General features: G+C 48.0%; 1 protein-coding gene across 9 annotated transcripts in view; it reads left to right on the forward strand.

Moving 5' to 3' along the window:
- The window catches only part of LOC100353508 (protocadherin gamma-C4), a 193,861-nt gene that overhangs the window by 55,180 nt on the left and 118,922 nt on the right, over positions 1-19,759 (forward strand). The window contains exon 1 of one of the 9 annotated variants that reach the window (XM_017341124.4): positions 985-4,750. The exons of 7 other annotated variants lie outside the window; for them this stretch is intronic. In XM_017341124.4, the coding sequence (XP_017196613.3) occupies positions 2,324-4,750 (2,427 nt within the window). In that variant the 5' untranslated portion in view covers positions 985-2,323. Of the gene's footprint in view, positions 1-984; positions 4,751-4,826; positions 13,048-19,759 lie in introns of those variants that run through there. One more of the 9 variants, XM_070076232.2, reaches the window with a different exon arrangement.

The following is a 19,759-nucleotide window of genomic DNA, read 5'->3' on the forward strand; positions in this document are numbered from 1 at the left end:
GTCGGTGAGCGCGCACAATGGCGTGGTGTTCGCGCAGCGCGCCTTCGACCACGAGCAGCTGCGCGCCCTGGAGCTGACGCTGCAGGCCCGCGACCAGGGCTCGCCCGCGCTGCGCGCCAACGTGAGCCTGCGCGTGCTGGTGGGCGACCGCAACGACAACGCGCCGCGGGTGCTGTACCCGGCGCTGGGGCCCGACGGCTCGGCGCTCTTCGACACGGTGCCGCGCGCCGCCGAGCCCGGCTACCTGGTCACCAAGGTGGTGGCGGTGGACGCCGACTCTGGGCACAACGCCTGGCTGTCCTACCACGTGCTGCAGGCCAGCGAGCCCGGGCTCTTCAGCCTGGGGCTGCGCACGGGCGAGGTGCGCACGGCGCGCGCCTTGGGCGACAGGGACGCGGCGCGCCAGCGCCTGCTGGTCGCGGTGCGCGACGGTGGCCAGCCGCCGCTCTCGGCCACCGCCACGCTGCACCTGGTCTTCGCCGACAGCCTGCAGGAGGCGCTGCCGGACCTCAGTGACGACCCCGGCCCGTCTGACGCGCAGGCCGAGCTGCAGTTCTACCTGGTGGTGGCCTTGGCGGCCATCTCTGTGCTCTTCCTGCTCGCGGTGATCCTGGCCATCGGCCTGCGCCTGCGACACTCCTCCAGCCCCGCCGCCTGGGGCTGCTTCCAGCCCGGTCTGTGCGTCAAATCTGGACCCGTGGTTCTCCCCGACTACAGCCAGGGGACTCTGCCCTATTCCTACAATCTCTGTGCTGCCTCGCATTCCTCGAAGACTGAGTTTAAATTTCTTAATATAAACCCGGAAAATGCTCCACCGCAGGATCTTCTATGCGATGGAGCTTCTTGGTTTGAAAGTAGCAGCAATGACGTTCCAAAAATGACGTCTAACGCAGCCAGTTTGCAACAGGTGAGTTTCCTCAAACCTTTCCTTCCCGACATGATTAAGTTTCAATTCATTAATCTCGAGATAGAAAGTATACAACTTTGAAATGCCCTGATTTCTTGTGTTGTGTTGATGTATCTCAGCACAAAGTGTAGAACTGGGAAATTCTTTGTGGTCTTATCTGTGAAGCAGTTGTTCTTTCATACATATTCTTGTGGTGATCTTGGACTTTTTATTACTCCCACAACAATGTAATCAGCAATATCTTTAATATTTAATGTCTCTTGAATCAAATACAAATCTAAGCAATTACATGGTTTTCATAATTTCAGTGCAGCGAATCGTAAAGTGTATTGAAATGCATATATATTTTATAGATATGCATTATATATTATATAATATATACAGTAAATGTTTTTTAAAAATTAATATATCTTCACTTTCTTTGCATATGCTTAAACGTATACACTGGAGCTTTTGGCATAGTAGTTAAAACACTGTTTATAACTCCTGCAACCCTTATCAGACCGCCAGGGTTTGAATCCTGGCTCCATTCTCAATTCCAGCTTCCTGCTAATGCACACTCTGAGAGTCAGCAGGTGATGGCTCCAGTACTTGGATCCCTGTTACCCATGTGGCAGATCCAGAATGATCTGACAGCTCCTGGCTTTGGCCTGGGCCAGCCCTAGCTACTGTGGACATTTGGGAAGTGAACCAGTGAATAGAAGATTCTGTGTGTGTGTGTGTGTGTGTGTGTGTGTGTGTAAATACCTTCCTAATCATGAGGATAAATAATTTAGGAAGTGTATACAGATTTTTTCCCACATCAAGGCAGTCCTTAATTTATCTGTTGATTAAAAACAGATAATAGCATCTAAAAATTGTTAACTGCTATGGCTGGTGCTATAATCGCTTGGGTCAAAATGTGTTTGTGGTTTTAGATACTCTTATTGAAAGGTAAATGATGGTGGAGTGATAATTCAAGATTTACCGGAAAAAAAAGTAATATTTTTGTTTTCCAAGATCCTTGGGTATTATTTTCAAAACAATGAGTGGTAAGCCCCACTCATGTAAGATTATTTGAAATATCTTTTATTTTTTCAAATACTTCGCTTTTGGGGGGAGAGAAATCTGAATGTCATCCCTACAGATTTAACAGAAGCAAAATCCTGAGTGATAGTTTCGCAAAGTGGTGCAGTACCATGTTAGGACTCTAAGCGTCGCTGTTCACCAACTCGGGCAAAAGAAAAAATAATCCTCGGGAACTCGCGTTATATCCTCCAACCGCCAGGAAAGCCGCGCAGACATTTTGACTTGAAACGGTTCGCATCTGGTCTCCGCTTGTTTAAGGAGCTTCACTTCGAATGTTGAGGGGAGCAAACGGCATGCGGATCTGTTCTTCCCGCTGAGAATCCCAGGGAAATCCCTAAGGAGCCAGTAATGGCGGCTCTGCGGGGGCGCCGGCACCGCGGAGAGCTGCTCCTGCTCTTCACGCTCCTGCAGGCGCTGCGGGGAGCCAGAGCTGGGCAGATCCGCTACTCTATTCCCGAGGAGCTGGACAAAGGCTCCTTTGTGGGCAACATCGCCCAGGACCTGGGGCTGGAACCGCGGGAGCTGGCGGAGCGCGGAGTCCGCATCGTGTCCCGAGGTAGGGCGCAGCTGTTTGCTCTGAACGCGCGCAGCGGCGGCTTGGTCACGGCGGGCAGGATAGACCGGGAGGAGCTCTGCGCTCAGAGCGCGCCGTGCCTGGTGAGCTTTAACGTCCTTGTCGAGGATAAACTGAATCTTTATCCCGTGGAAGTGGAAATCGTGGACATTAATGACAATGCACCCCGATTCTTAAGGGAAGAATTCGAAGTGAAAATAAACGAAAACGCGGCTCCATCCTCTCATTTCCCACTGATGGAGGTCTTTGACCCTGATGTGGGGATGAACGCTCTCCAGGGCTTGCAGCTCAGCGACAATAGTCACTTCTCCGTGGACGTGCAAAGCGAAGCCCACGGGCCCGTGTACCCGGAGCTGGTGCTGGAGCGCGCCCTGGACCGCGAGGGAGAAGCCGTTCACCGCCTGGTCCTCACGGCCACGGACGGTGGCGACCCTGTCCGCTCAGGTGTGGCCCGAATCCTGGTAACTGTCCTCGACGCGAATGACAACGCTCCTGTCTTTACTCAGTCTGTTTACCGAGCGAGCGTGCCTGAAAATCTGCCGGTAGGTTCGCCGGTGTTGTCGGTGAATGCCACAGACAGAGACGAAGGAGCCCATGCGCAAGTAAGCTACTCCTTCGCGAAGATCACAGAGAAGATCTCACGGCTTTTCCGCTTGGATGCTCTGACTGGAGAAATCTCTACCTCTGCAAACCTGGACTATGAGGACGTGAGCTTTTATGAGCTGGATGTGGAAGCCCGGGACGGGCCGGGTCTCAGAGGCAGAGCCAAAGTGGCCATTACTGTCTTGGACGTGAATGATAATGCACCCGAAGTGGTCATTACGTCCGGCAGCAGAACGGTGGCAGAAAGTGCCCCTGTGGGGACGGTCATTGCTCTTTTTCAAGCTTACGACCGAGACTCTGGCGTGAACGGCCTGGTAACGTGCTCCATTTCCAGAAGCCTCCCGTTCGAATTGGAAAAATCAGTAGACAATTATTATCGATTAGTGACTAATGCTGTTCTCGACCGGGAACAGGTGTCCTTGTACAACATCACTGTGACAGCCACAGACAAAGGAGCACCGCCACTGTCTACAGAAACGCTCATCTCCCTAAAGGTGGCAGATACCAACGACAACCCGCCCACTTTCCCCCAATCCTCCTACTCTGTCTACCTCCCTGAGAACAACCCCAGGGGCGCCTCCATCTTCTCAGTGAATGCGTTCGACCCTGACAGCGAGGAGAATGCCCGAGTGGCCTACTCCTTGGCTGAAGGTACCCTCCAGGGGGCGCCCCTGTCCTCCTACATCTCCATCAACTCGGACACTGGGGTCCTCTATGCACTGCGCTCTTTTGACTATGAGCAGTTTCGAGACCTGCAGCTGTGGGTGACAGCCAGCGACAGCGGGGACCCGCCACTCAGCAGCAACGTGTCGCTGACCCTGTTCGTGGTGGACCAGAACGACAACGCCCCCGAGATCCTGTACCCCACCCTCCCCACCGACGGCTCCACAGGCGTGGAGCTGGCGCCCCGCGCAGCAGAGCCCGGATACCTGGTGACCAAGGTGGTGGCAGTGGACAGAGACTCGGGCCAGAACGCCTGGCTGTCCTACCGCCTGCTCAAGGCCAGCGAGCCAGGGCTGTTCGCCGTGGGGCTGCACACGGGCGAGGTGCGCACGGCGCGCGGCCTGCTGGACAGAGACGCGCTCAAGCAGAGCCTCGTGGTGGCCGTCCAGGACCACGGCCAGCCTCCGCTCTCGGCCACCGTCACGCTCACCGTGGCCGTGGCCGACAGCATCCCCGACGTGCTGGCGGACCTGGGCAGCCTCAAGCCTTCCGCCAGTGCGGACGAGTCGGACCTCACGCTGTACCTGGTGGTGGCGGTGGCCGCGGTGTCCTGCGTCTTCCTGGCCTTCGTCATCGTGCTGCTGGCGCTCAGGCTGCGGCGCTGGCACAGCTCTCGCCTGCTGCGGGCGTCGGGCTGTGGCGGGCTGGCGGGCGTGCCTGCCTCGCACTTTGTGGGCGTGGACGGGGTGCGGGCCTTCCTGCAGACCTATTCCCACGAGGTGTCCCTCACGGCGGACTCGCGGAGCAGCCACGTGATCTTCCCGCAGCCCAACTACGCGGACACGCTCCTCAGCCAGGGGAGCTGTGGGAAAAGCGAGCCTCTTTTAATACAGCCAGATTCAGGTTTTTGTAAAGAGGAAGACTCCTTTATTCAGGTGAGATTAATGTTTTTCATGGCTTTTCCAACAGAATGTTAAAATTCTCTTTGATCAGTTCCTTGTCTTTTGCAGTAAATCACACAATTTTAAATCTAGGTTTTCTCATGTTTCATAAAACCCTAGATCTTCTTTACCTTTCTCTTTTTTAAAGTACTTGTTGATTTGAAAGGCAAAGTGACTGGCTGGGGTGGGGGGAATCTCCATCTGCTGATTTACTCCACAAATGTCTGCAATGGCCAAGCTAAAGCCAATAGCCCAGAACTCTTTCTGGGTCTCCCATATAGGTGACAGGGGCCCAAGTGCCTGGGTCATCATGTGCTGTTCTCCCCAGGGGCATTAGCAGGAAGCTGGATTGCCAGCGAGGAAGCCAGCCATTAACTGGTACTTTCATATGGGAAGCTGTCATTGCAAGCAACAGCCCAGCCTACTGCACCACAGTGTGAGCCTCTCCTCCTTTCTCTTGTGGGCAAACTGTTTCTTGGATTTCATACATCTCATCTTTTCCCAATCACGAGACATTTGTTAGAGCCACTTTTTGTAATGTCAGGGAAAGAAACTGAATTGTAGCCTCTTAAATAAGACTGACTTTTTTCTCAATGTTGTTAAATAATTGTTAGTTTTCTTTCTTAAGACATTTATTTATTTGAGAGGCAGGGTTACAGACAGAGGGAGGGAGAGTTTATTTATTTGAGAGACAGAGTTATAGAAAGAAAGGTCTTCCATCTGCTGGTTCACTCCCCAAATGGCTGCAATGGCTGGAGCTGGGCCGATCCAAAGCCAGGAGCCAGGAGCTTCTTCCAGGTCTCCCACATGAGTGCAGACTTCCACTGCTTTCCCAGGTCATTAGAGGGAGCTGGATTGAAAATGAAGAAACTGGGACTCCAACCAGCACCCACATGGGGTGCCGACATAGCGGGGGCTTAACCTACTACACCACAGTGCTGGCCCCAATTGTTAATGTTTTCTAAACAAGGTAGATTCATGAAAGATATTTTTCACCTTTAATACTTAGTTACTGATTGTTTGTTTGTTTGTTTGTTTCAAAGGTATTCATTGGTTCTCTCCCCAAATTTCCCCAGTAGTGAGAGCTAAAGTCTGAAGCCAGGAGCCAGGAACTCCATCCAGTTCTCCTATTTAGGTGGCAGGCACTCAAATACTTAATTCATCCCAAACTGCCTCACAGGATTCACATTAGTTGGAAGCAGGAATGGAAGTGGAGGCAGGACTCAATCCCAGGCCATCCGACATGGAATGTCTCAATCTGCTGAACCACAAGTCTGCCCTCTCCAAGTTTCCTTTTTTTTTAAAGATAAACATCAGTAATACCTGGAGGAGGAAATACTCAACATTTGGTGTTAAAAATACATGAATAATATTCCTAGAACTGTCGTTCAGATGGGCTAGTCACAACTTCTGATTTTAAATTAAAATTGAAAATTTTTAATTAAAAATTTAAGTAAAAAAACTTACCTTGGGGCTGGTTTTTGGTGTAACATTTGAGATGTTATCCAGGATGTTTGTTCCTGGCTTCAGCTTGGCCCAGTCCCAGCTTTTGTGTTGGGAAATAAGTCAGCAGATGCTTCAAATAAATAAAAATAAATAAACTATCTACCTTGTGCAAATAGTTAACTAATTAACTTATCTACCTCACACAAATTCTGAGAAAATAATTTTATGAAACTTATTTTAAATACTAAAGCAGTATGGTGAACAAATATTTGTAATCAGCATTGTTATAATTATTGGATTACTAAATGGACACCTGGTGCTGTGTCCTGCTATATTTGCTCATGCATATTATATACTTAATAGTATTTAGAAGTGAAAATGATGTATAACATGTTTTCAGTAGTGTCCATTTTTAGGAAATGTCTCTAAAAACAGACTTGAATGATATATTCAAGAATGAAGGATCAATAGAATTCAAATAAAAGTTGAAATGATTTATCCCTTTTATAGAGTTAAATTTTTTGTTTATTTGGGGAAAGAGAGAGAGAGAAAGAGAGAGATCTACTATCTGCTCACTCTCCCAATTCCCACAATGGCCAGGAACAGGCCAGGCTAAAGTTGGAAGCCGGGAACTCTATCCAGTTCTCCCACATAGGTAGCAGGAACCTCACTACTTGAGCCATTACCTACTGCCTCCTGGGTTATGAATTAGCAGAAAGCTGGAGTCTGGAGCAGAGCCAGGTGTCAACCCCAGGCACTGTGATGTGGGATCCAGGAGTCCCAAGTTGCAACCTGTAGTTCAACTACCTGCCCTTAATTTGGCATTGTCAACCCAAAGAAAATAAAGTTTGTATCATATAGGAACTCCTTATTCAAATAGTGAAGGGGAAGGGGTTATCATTTTTTAAGGAATTATTTATCTGACAGAGAAAGAGGGAGATCTCTCTTCCATCTGATGATTCACTCCACAAGAGGCTGCAACAGCCAGAGGTAGGCCAGGCTGGAGCCAGAAGCCAAGAATTCCATCTTACTCTCCCAAGTGAGTGGCAGGGACTCAAGTTCTTGAGCCTTCATCTGCTGCTTCCAAGGTGCATCAGCAGGGAGCTGGATCTGCAGAAGAGCAGCCAGGTTTCAAACTGGCACTCCAGTATGACCTGTGGGCATCCCAAGCAGTGATTTAACCTGCTGTGCCAAATACCTCCCCCAGGGTTATCATTTAGAAGAATGATTTATCTCATTAATTATGCCCTAGAGGTACAAATTAAATTATGATTTGGTTGAGTAGAAAAGAGTGAAATTTTAATTAATCAGTTAGGGACGGGGAGCTTTCATCTTCTAGTGTTCACTCCCTGGCCTGGAACTTAATCCAGGTCTCCCACGTGGGTGGCAGGAATCCAATTACTTGAGGCATCATTGATGCCTTCCATTGTCTACATTAGCAGGAACCTGGTGTCTGAAGCTGGAGTCAGGAATCATACCCAGACATGCCAATGAGGTAGACAGGAATCTTAACTGATAGACTAAATGCCTGTTTCAGAAAAGAGCAGTTTTTTGTTGTCAAAGTTGTTCTAATAGGAAGTGCATTCTAAGGAGGTAGGAGACCCTGTTATTGGCACTCTTTTGAAGTAGGTTCATGGCCTTAGAATTTTTTTAAAAGATTTTTATTTATTTGACAGGTAGAGTTACAGACAGTGAGAGAGAGAGAAGAGAGAGAGAGAGATCTTCTTTCTGTTGGTTCACTCCCCAAATGGCCGCTATATCTGGCGCTGTGCCGATCTGAAGCCAGGAGCCAGGCACTTCCTCCTGGTCTCCTATGCAGGTGCAGGGGCCCAAGGGTTTGGCCCATCCTCCAACTGCCCTCCCGGGCCACAGCAGAGAGCTGGACTGGAAGAGGAGCAACTGGTGCCCATATGGGATGCCAGCACCGCAGGCAGAGGATTAGCCAAGTGAGCCACAGGCCAGGCCCAGCCTTAGAATTAACGGAACACAGGGGTCATGTGATTTGATGAGTTTTTAAAATTACAGTCAGCATTTCTTTTGCAATCAAGTTTGAGTCCTTGACTTGAAAGTAGAGTGTTAGCCACTAGTGTATTTAAATTCATTATGCACAAGAGAGAAAAAAATTTAATTCAGGTGATATCTTGAAAATGAGTGAGAACTTCTTTGTAGTCTTTGTCAGTCTTCATAAAGATAACATTTAATTGATGTTTTTAAAATAAGGTGATAAGAGTAATACTTGTCTTTTCTTTTTTCTATTTAATAAGTTGTCTGTTCAAGTGTACAGTTGGTTGGACTTGTTCCTTCATCAGCCACTGGGCATCTTCACCCTCGGTATCTCTGGTGTGAATTCCTTGATTGTGATTTGAAACCAGTTTGATAAGTTCTTGAAGTCCAGGGAGGAGCAAATCTTTAGTTTCTCAGATACCATGGCTAGGGTTATAACCTCCTTACAGAGTTTATCAGAAGTGGCTTTGCCAAAGAAAACTAGGTTGTTGAGCTTGTCTCAAATTTAGACTTTAAGCTAATTATTTGGGGCTTCAACTCAGGCTTTTTCACGGGGTTTTATTGGCCTTTGTTGGCTTTCCAGTGTCTCTCCTTTTTTCATCCTTGGCTAACACTGCAAAGTTCAGAGAGCCTCAGTGGCCACCAGGACCCTACTACATTTTTCTCTAATCCAATGTTGTGATATTTGTACTTCAGCAATTATTGTAGAATTACTTATTTCAAGTTTCCAACCATTTATTCCTAACAAGAGAGTCCACCAATCTACATATTCAAATCTAATTTGTTTGAACATTTGTGATATAATTCTTTGATAATTTTAATCCAGAATTTAGTAGTAAATTACAATTTTAAAGAACTTGAATCTTTGGTATTAGCCATGTGAATACAATGGTTTCTTGTACAAATATGATTGTTTGTTTTATGCACTCAGACAGTAGGAATGTTGTTTTACTGTATCACCAATTTTTGGTCATTGAAGCCGCATCTTAAACACTCATTGTTATAGGCAGTACTCACTGAGATTCACGGACAGTAGGCTATTTTATTTTATTCTCTTTTCTGAGTGACCTGTGGACTATTTCATTAAAAAATTTTCACTAATAGAAAAAACTATTGGATTCTACTCTCACGAAAGTAGTTCATACATGTGGACTGATCAACTGTTTAACATCCTGGCAATTACAGAATTTGCTAAGTTTTCATTAAATGAAACTCTCTGATCTACCCACCATACAGATCATTAACACTAAGATAGTCTTCTGAGGTTTTAAGAAAATACTGAATTTTGACGCATCAGAAAAAAACATGTAATAAGTTATTGGGCTATTTTATCATTTGCATAAACCATCCATTTCTGGTCAAACTTCTGTCGAAGTGACAGTTGCCAAAGGGTAAGAAGCAACATCTGAGAGAACCCTTGGAAAATATCTACATCTTCACCTGGGAATGAACTAAACTGAACTCCAAACAAGTGGCTCTTCAGTAGAAAAATGTTCATAAAGAAATGGGAGAAAAGAATTAATTCAGTGCCTGGGAAATGAAATAGAAATTTGACAGAATTTTTAGAAATGCAAGTCAATAAATGGAGGTTGGTATTCTTCCCAACAAAAATCAATCAATAATAATGTAGTCCCTCTGAAACTATAAAATTATTTCTATTTGATAATTCGAGTTTATATTTTATTTTATTAAGCATATCTTGGTTGTCTGGTAGAGATTCATACTTAGTTTTATGTTGTGGAATAACTTAGATAAGTTGAATACTAAAGATAACGAATTTACTTTCTAAATATTCAAAGAGGCTTCAAAAAGTTTGTAGGAAAATGAGTTTTTAAATAATACATATATATTATTCAGAGACACACGCAATTTACCCTGTTAGCTGAAATGGTTGGTTCTTCTCCATGTGTGATAATGTGTGAGTCAGTACCCAAAAGAGAAGAAAGGAGACTTCGAGTTGCAATGTGAAGCAGAAATTTTTAAAAATTATCTAGAATTATCAAACACCCACCCATGAACACAACTGAAATAATTCAGTGTCTTCAAGTGGATTTTTAGACTGTATCAGAAATATCTGGCGTGAAGAAATCTAAGTAAACAAGGAAATTTTGAAGAATAAAACGGTCGTCCGCGCAATCTATTTTTCTTCAGCATGGTGCAGTAACTTAGTAAGGACTCTGAGCGCCGCTGTTCACCAGTCGGGAAAATGGAGCGAGCGATCCCGCAGGGTCTCCGAGTTTCACAGCACAGAGAAAGCACAGATTGAAACAAGCTCTCTTCCTATCGGCACCAAACTCAAGCAAGCCTCTGCTTGCTGGATTCTGGTTTCCTTTCCGGACGCAGAGGGGTCCACGCGGACACACCTGCGCTTAGAAGCACATTCGGAGAAAGCTCGGTGTCCACGCGAGGTCAGCAGGACAATGGCGGCGCGACAGAGCGGTGACTGCAGGGGATTTGTCCTGCTCTCCTTTCTCCTGGGGACCTGGTGGGAAGCCTGGGCGGGACAGATTGTCTACTCCGTGTTGGAAGAAACAGACAAAGGGTCTTTTGTGGGCAACATCGCCAAGGACCTGGGGCTGGAACCGCGGGAGCTGGCGGAGCGCGGAGTCCGCATCGTCTGGCGAGGTAGGGCGCCCCTTTTCGCTTTGAACGCGCGCAGCGGCGGCTTGGTCACCGCGGGCAGGATAGACCGGGAGGAGCTCTGCGCTCAGAGCGCGCCGTGCCTGGTGAGCTTTAACGTCTTGATGGAAGAGAAAATGAATCTCTACCCTATAGAAGTGGAAATCATAGATGTTAATGACAACGCTCCTAGATTCTTAACAGAAGAAATAAACGTAAAAATAATGGAGAACACGGCTCCTGGGGTGCGGTTTCCGCTAAGCGAGGCTGCGGATCCAGATGTGGGCACCAACTCCCTGCAGAGATACCAGCTCAGCCCCAATCGCCACTTCTCCTTGGTTGTGCAAAGTGGAGAGGATGGAATCAAGTACCCAGAACTGGTGCTGGAGCAGGTGCTGGACCGGGAAGAAAAGGCCTTTCACCACCTGGTTCTCACTGCCTCTGACGGTGGGGACCCGCCCCTCTCCGGCACCGCCCACATCCGGGTGACGGTGGTGGATGTGAATGATCACAGCCCAGTCTTCTCTCTGCCTCAGTACCAAGTGACTGTTCCTGAGAACGTGCCGGCGGGCACGAGGCTCCTCACGATAAATGCTATTGACCTGGATGAGGGAGTCAATGGGGAAGTGACATATTCTTTTCGGAAAATAACTCCCAACCGCCTACAGCTATTCCATCTGAATTCCCTGACGGGAGAGTTATCCACTCTGGAAGGCCTGGATTATGAAGAAGCCAGCTTCTATGAGATGGAAGTTCAGGCTCAGGATGGTCCTGGGAGCCTGGGAAAGGCCAAAGTCCTGGTCACAGTTTTAGATGTGAATGACAATGCTCCAGAAGTGACTGTAACCTCTGTAAGCAGCTCAGTCCCTGAAGACACGCCTCTCGGCACAGTAATCGCTCTTTTCTACCTGCAAGACAGAGATTCCGGGGAAAATGGGGAGGTGACCTGCACTATTCCAGAAAACCTGCCTTTTAAATTAGAAAAGTCCATAGATAAGTATTACAGATTGGTGACAGCGGAAAACCTGGATCGGGAGAAGTTCTCAGTGTATAATGTTACCCTGAAAGCCACAGATGGTGGAACCCCTCCACTGTCCACAGAAACTCACATCTCCATTCATGTGGCCGACACCAATGACAACCCACCCACCTTCCCCCATTCCTCTTACTCCATCTATATTCCTGAGAACAACCCCAGAGGCTCTTCCATCTTCTCAGTGACCGCACAGGACCCGGACAGTGACCAGAACGCCCAGGTCACTTATTCTCTGGCCGACGACATCATCCAGGGAGTGCCAGTGTCCTCCTACATCTCCATCAACTCGGACACTGGGGTCCTGTATGCACTGCGTTCCTTTGACTATGAGCAGTTTCAAAACCTGCAACTGAGAGTGAGTGCACGTGACAGTGGGGACCCACCTCTCAGCAGTAATGTGTCACTGAATCTATTTGTTCTGGACCAGAATGACAATGCACCTGAGATCCTGTACCCCACCCTCCCTATTGATGGATCCACTGGCATGGAGCTGGCACCACGTTCTGTAGAGCCTGGATACCTGGTCACCAAGGTGGTGGCAGTGGACAGAGACTCGGGCCAGAACGCCTGGCTGTCCTACCGCCTGCTCAAGGCCAGCGAGCCGGGGCTGTTTGCCGTGGGGCTGCACACGGGCGAGGTGCGCACGGCGCGCGGCCTGCTGGACAGAGACGCGCTCAAGCAGAGCCTCGTGGTGGCCGTCCAGGACCATGGCCAGCCCCCTCTTTCGGCCACCGTCACACTCACGGTGGCTGTGGCCGACAGCATCCCCAACGTCCTGGCTGACCTGGACAGCATCAAGACTACAGCTGATTCTGATGATTCGGGCCTTACACTCTACCTGGTGGTGGCAGTGGCTACAGTCTCCTGTGTCTTCCTGGCCTTTGTTATTGTGTTGCTAGCACTCAGGCTGCGACGCTGGCACAAGTCACGCCTGCTGCAGGCTTCAGGTAGTGGGTTGTCGGGAATGCCTGCCTCACACTTTGTGGGCGTGGATGGGATGCGCGCCTTCCTGCAGACCTATTCCCACGAGGTCTCCCTCACTGCGGACTCGAGGAAGAGCCACATCATCTTCCCTCAACCCAACTACGTGGACATGCTCATCAGCCAGGAGAGCTGTGAGAAAAGTGATTCTTTGTTGACATCCATAGATTTTAATGCATGTAAGGATGAACCCTCAAGTGTTCAGGTGAGTCCCATACTGCCTTTATTTCCACACAGAGTTCCATTTTGCATAAAATGCTTCTATTTGCAAAGCAAGCATCTTGAAGATGGGGGGGGGGACTTTAAAGAGGTAAAAGCAGATTTACCAGTTGATTTCACAGGTCATGTTTTAACAAGGAACAGGTAGGTGATAGTATCATCTTGTTAGTGAGATCTTATGGGCAAGAAGGGATTGTAGAGGATCACATTTTTGTACCTTCCTCCTACTTTTCATTTAGCTTTGTTAATTTGTGTATTTTATAAAAATGAATTGGTGAATCTTTCGCGGCATGCTAGGTTGGGAAGAGCGCAACACACCTCAGCCACCTTCTTAGGATTCTCTGTAGGATTCAGACCTGTGGAAGAGCTGTAGATTTGTTCATTCAGAAGTCCTTTTCTGTGTCCTGCTCCTGACTTCGTGTACTTCAGCTTGGCCACCCTGAATATCTTTGGTCTTTCCATTTATTTAAAGCATAATCATCTTTTAAAGCTGGGGTGCTAGTGGGAGGTTAGATTGATGCTTTAAAGGATGATGTGTTGAAGCTTCACTTAGATCTATATCAAAGACAAGCAGGGAGGTTAATGCCACAATAAAGGAGATTGGCCACAGTCAACGGGAATATCATTTGGAGTGTTGGAACTGGTGCTTGTGAATTAGGCAGTCACATGTTTTAACACAGATTCTTATGCGCTGTTTTACTGGCAATACCATGTGAAGTGTGTCTGTAGGCTCTTCAAGGGGAAGATTGGGCACGCTGGCTTTATGAAACAACCATTTTATGTGCTCAAATTCTAGGCAATGATCAATTTTATTCACAGATTCTTCTGGGAAAAAAATCTGTTTTAAATAACCCAACCTAGGATGAACTACTTCCATATTCTTTTGAATAGCATTTCAGTAAAATTGAATACTTGATCTGTCTGTTGTGAGAGGTGGATGACAAGGTAGGCTTGATCCCTGGGATGTTTTGAGTATTAATAAGAGGATGCATTTTTCCAGCATGATTATGTATTTGGCAATATTTTGCTAATAGTGGACTAAGGAATAGCATGGGAGTTTATTTCACACATTCTGCAGTGTTCGGGTGTATAATTACTTGGAGAGAAACAATATTACCAACATCTTGTGAGGAAAGGCCTTCTTGTAAAATTATGGCTATTAGGCATTTTGGAAAAGAATTCACCGACCAAAATGTATTGGATGCTTAAAAATATTTTTAAACAAAGGGGAGAGATTGTTATGAGCCTCAGTGAGCCATTACAAGTGAATGTTCCCGGGCTGTTTCCTTCCATTCTGAGGTCACTGTGTGACATAAAGTAAGTGTAGAGGTGGAGATCCAGTGCTGCAGCAAAGCAGACCTCAGAGATGTTGTGTTGCGAGGTGAAATGTCATTCCCCTGGTCACTGAAGATTCACATTACATTTTGCAATCAGGAGAATAAGTGTGTCATGGGAATGAAGAATCCGCTGATTCCTTTCAGGCTATGTCATTTTCTCACCCGAAATTACCTGCAATGATAGAAATGAGGACCGAATAATGTTACCATAAGGAAATTTCTGGATCTATTTTGGAAAAAAAGATGTGTTTGGAGATAAGCATAAATAGCACTTTCTTCAAGATGAATGTCAATGTTGTTGATGTTCTAGGGAAAGAACTGAAATGAGTCAGCTTGCAGGTATCTAGAAAAAAAAGAAGGAAGCTGATGGGGACAAGAAAGTTAGCGTTTATCCACTGCAGAAATAAACAAGGATGAAAATGCATTGTGACCTAGCCGGTCTAGGTCAAGTCAGCGGTACAGTCATCTTTTTACTAGTGGTGCAAATTTGAAGGTTGCAATGATTGTCAAGAGATATATATTTACCTATCAGATCTACGTGATTTCTCTAAAAACCCGGAAACTTGGGGTGGAGGCCTTTCTAATAGTATTACTTTAAACATGAAACAAATATCCAAGTCGACTTAATTCGTTCACTTATGGACACAATTTAAAGTACTGCTCAGGATAAACCGAAGCAGCAGAGGCTGCAGTTTCCTCGTGTGGACTCTGGGCGCCGCTGTTGGCCAAAGTGGAGCGCTGGGCGCTCGCGATCTCCTCGCGCAGCCGCTCCGGGCTCTCCCGGGCAGCCCTACAGCAGACTCGCCGGCGAGAGCCTCTGTACGCCTTCCCGTTCCGAAAAACAGGAGTCCCCGACCGTCACCCGGAAGTCAGGTCCGTTCGGAGCTCCGCATACCCGCTCTCCAGAGGTTATTGGTAGTCCCGGCGTCCGCAGGCTGGTGAGCGAGCCGAGGGGCGCGGAGGGATGGGGAGCGGCGCCAGGGCGGGGGGCCGCGCGCACCGGCGGCCGCTGCTCTTTGCCTGGCTGCTGCCTTTGTTCTGCTCGGCGCTCGCGGAGCAGATCCGCTACAGGATCCGCGAGGAACTGCCCGAGGGCTCGGTAGTGGGGAACCTCGCCAAGGACCTGGAGGTCAGTGTCCAGGAGGTGCCGGCTCGGAAACTGCGCATCAGCTCCGACAAGCCTTACTTCAGCGTGAGCGCGGAGAGCGGGGAGCTGGTGGTGAGCGGCAGGCTGGACAGGGAGCAGATCTGCGGGAGGAAGCCCGCCTGTGCGCTGGAATTTGAGGTCGTTGCTGAAAACCCACTGAACTTTTACCACGTGAGTGTGGAGATCGAGGATGTTAATGACCACGCGCCCAAATTCACCCAAAATTCCTTTGAGCTGCAAATAAGTGAGTCCACAAAGCCGGGGGCACGATTTATCTTAGGATCTGCTCTTGATGCGGATATTGGTAAAAATTCTCTGCAGAATTACCAGCTCAGTGCCAATGATCACTTCTCACTTGTAAATAAAGAGAAATCCGATGGTAGTAAATACCCTGAGATGGTATTGAAGACACCTTTAGACAGGGAAAAACAGAAATCTCACCATTTGACCTTGAAGGCCTTGGATTCGGGGGATCCACCCCTCAGCAGCACAGCACAGATACACGTGCTAGTGACCGATGCCAATGATAACCCTCCAGTGTTCAGCCAGGACGTATACAGGGTGGGCGTTTCCGAAAAGGTGTCCCCTGGAAGCTCCGTTCTTCGGGTGACTGCCACTGACCTGGACGAGGGTGTCAATGCGGAGATCACCTTCTCTTTCAGCGAAGCAGGCCAGATCACTCCGTTTGAACTGAATTCTAACACCGGGGAAATTAGTACTCTGCGTCCCTTAGATTTTGAAGACGTCAAAGAATATTCCATTGTTTTGGAAGCAAGGGACGGTGGTGGAATGATTGCGCAGTGCACAGTGGAGATAGAAGTCCTGGATGAAAATGACAACGTCCCAGAAGTGACATTCCAGTCTCTACGCGACCTAATCATGGAAGACACTGAGCTGGGAACACACATTGCTTTGCTAAAAATCCGGGACAAGGATTCAGGACCCAACGGAGAAGTTACTTGTAAATTAGAAGGTGATGTCCCTTTTAAGATAATCCCTTCGTCCAAAAATTCGTATAAATTGGTAACAGACAGAACCCTGGACCGGGAGCAGACCCCGGAGTACAACGTCACCATCATCGCCACCGACAGGGGCCAACCGCCCCTCTCCTCCAGCTCCACCGTCACCCTGTGCATCGGAGATGTCAACGACAACGCTCCGGTTTTCCACCAGGCCGCCTACGTGGTCCACGTCCCCGAGAACAACCCCCCGGGAGCCTCCATCGCGCAGGTCAGCGCCTCCGACCCGGACGTGGGCCCCAACGGCCAGGTGTCCTACTCCATCGTGGCCAGCGACCTGGAGCCGCGCGCGCTGTCGTCCTACGTGTCGGTGAGCGCGCACAGCGGCGTGGTGTTCGCGCAGCGCGCCTTCGACCACGAGCAGCTGCGCGCCCTGGAGCTGACGCTGCAGGCCCGCGACCAGGGCTCGCCCGCGCTGCGCGCCAACGTGAGCCTGCGCGTGCTGGTGGGCGACCGCAACGACAACGCGCCGCGGGTGCTGTACCCGGCGCTGGGGCCCGACGGCTCGGCGCTCTTCGACACGGTGCCGCGCGCCGCCGAGCCCGGCTACCTGGTCACCAAGGTGGTGGCGGTGGACGCCGACTCTGGGCACAACGCCTGGCTGTCCTACCACGTGCTGCAGGCCAGCGAGCCCGGGCTCTTCAGCCTGGGGCTGCGCACGGGCGAGGTGCGCACGGCGCGCGCCTTGGGCGACAGGGACGCGGCGCGCCAGCGCCTGCTGGTCGCGGTGCGCGACGGTGGCCAGCCGCCGCTCTCGGCCACCGCCACGCTGCACCTGGTCTTCGCCGACAGCCTGCAGGAGGCGCTGCCGGACCTCAGTGACGACCCCGGCCCGTCTGACGCGCAGGCCGAGCTGCAGTTCTACCTGGTGGTGGCCTTGGCGGCCATCTCTGTGCTCTTCCTGCTGGCGGTGATCCTGGCCATCGGCCTGCGCCTGCGACACTCGTCCAGCCCCGCCGCCTGGGGCTGCTTCCAGCCCGGTCTGTGCGTCAAGTCTGGACCCGTGGTTCTCCCCGACTACAGCCAGGGGACTCTGCCCTATTCCTACAATCTCTGCGTTGCCCACACGGGAAAGACGGAGTTTAATTTCCTAGCATGTAATGAGCCGTTGAGTTCAGGACAAGACATCCTTTGCGGTGATCCATCAGGGGCCTTGTTTCCACTGGGTAATTCCTGTGACTCGGCCTCGCATCAGGTAAGTTTCCTTTAAGGATAACATACTTCTTGTCCACTACCCTTCTCCATCTGCACATGAAATAATGTAGTTTCAGATCTCGTGAGATAAGAAAATTGCATTCAGTGCAAACGTGGTCAGGCTGTTCTTGGAAAGAGGAATGGAAAAGGGGCTAGCATGTGGCTTATACTGGGTCTTGCAAAGAAAGCTCTGTAGTTTTATCCACACACAGTGGGCACTGATGAATACCTTTTTTAGCTTGGACATATCATAAATATAAAATGAAGTAGTCATTTGAATTATCCTTTAAAGTCATTTAAACAAATCCTTCCAGATGAAATTAGATATTTTCTTAACTAATATGACTGGTATGTTTTCATACTACTCTGCTATTTATGGCATGTTAATTTCCCGTTTGTTGCAAAAGCTTTTAGAATAATTATCTCAATTGGGTTTTATGTCCATAGGTCTCATAATTGTGTGCAATATACTCTGTGTGTGTGTGTGAGAGAGAGAGAGAGAGAGAGAGAGAGAGAGAGAGATTTATGTAGCAGAAGGCCTACAATGCTCATCAGAAGCTCACAAGCAGGTTCTCCTTACTTGAACTTGGTTTTTCAGAATTAATCCAAATTGAACTCAAATAGTGTGCTACATCTCTTGTAGCTCTCACGTATTCCTAGAGCATAATTTTAACTGCATTTTTTGGCAGCCCTGAACTAACAGCTAGAAATCCCTTAATCACTCTGCTTTCCCTAAGTGAGAAATTCAGTCTTGAATCTTTCAGGTTTTTAGGCAGAGTTGCCAATCTGATGTGCATGCAAAGGTTATACTTAGTACATCATATCAGCCATTTGGTATCGCTTAGCTGTTGATGCTACCTTACATCTGCTGGCCAGTCTACAAACTACTGAAGGGAAGAGACTTCGTGGTGGAACTTATGCCTGACTTCTTATCCGTAATTGTGCAGTTGTGCATTCCATACTTTTTGTGATTTTTTAATCAAAGTGTTAATGAAGATCCCATTAACCATATTATGTGTATAACTTAAAAAATTAAATCTGCTTAATACTTATTTATTTTATTTGAAAGGCAAGAGAGAGAGAGAGAGAGAGAGAGAGAGAGAAATAGATCTTCCATCCTCTGGTTCCCTCCCCAAAGGATCATGTCTGGGGCTGGTCCAGGCTGAAGCCAGAGGCCTGGTCTCCATCCTGGTCTCCCTCATGGGTGGCAGGGACCCAAGCACATGGGCCATCCTCCTTTGCCTTCCTAGGCATATCAGCAGGAAGCTGGATCAGAAGTGGAGCAGCTGGGACTGGAACTGGTGCTTTGATACAGGACGCCAGCATCACAGGTGGCAGCTCAGCTCACTGTGCCACAATGCCAGCTCCCAGATCTGCTTTAAAATGTAGTCAGCTCTCTCTACTGGGAAGGAGGAGAGATTATTTCCTCTGGCTATTAGTGGTTTCTTCAAGTATTTCCTATTCAGATGAAAAATATAAATAATTTAAACTGACAGCACAATATGATCTCTGAGTAAATTGAATTGCAAGAGTATATCTCCCATTAAATTTTCACAATTTTAATTCAAAAACTTTATCAATGCTTAATTGAGTGGCATTTAGAAAGAAACTTTAAATCAGTAAATCTGTAAAAAGTTACTATGGTGATTAATTTAAACCAAATAAAACTAAACCTATCATCTTCAATAACTATTTTAGTATAAAAATGAATTCATTTCCAGTAAAAACTAGAGTTCTTCCTTATTTGGTAACTAGTATGAAAGATATTTACATTCAAGTTTAGTACACATGGGAAGTAAACCTCATATTTATTCTTAGAGGAGCTAATGTATTACAGAAATACAGTTTAATATGATGCTAACCCCCCAAAAAATTTGATCCTTCCATAATACTTCATAAAGCCTTCCCTTCACTTCATAGAACACTCCTTGTTAATTTTTTTTTAAATATGAGCTTGGGGACAACTTAAGTATTCCCAAACAAAACAATAAAAAACGAGTG

The sequence above is a fragment of the Oryctolagus cuniculus genome, chromosome 6, assembly GCF_051225735.1.
Source record: "Oryctolagus cuniculus isolate XC-2025 breed Fujian yellow rabbit chromosome 6, ASM5122573v1, whole genome shotgun sequence".
Taxonomy (NCBI): domain Eukaryota; kingdom Metazoa; phylum Chordata; class Mammalia; order Lagomorpha; family Leporidae; genus Oryctolagus; species Oryctolagus cuniculus.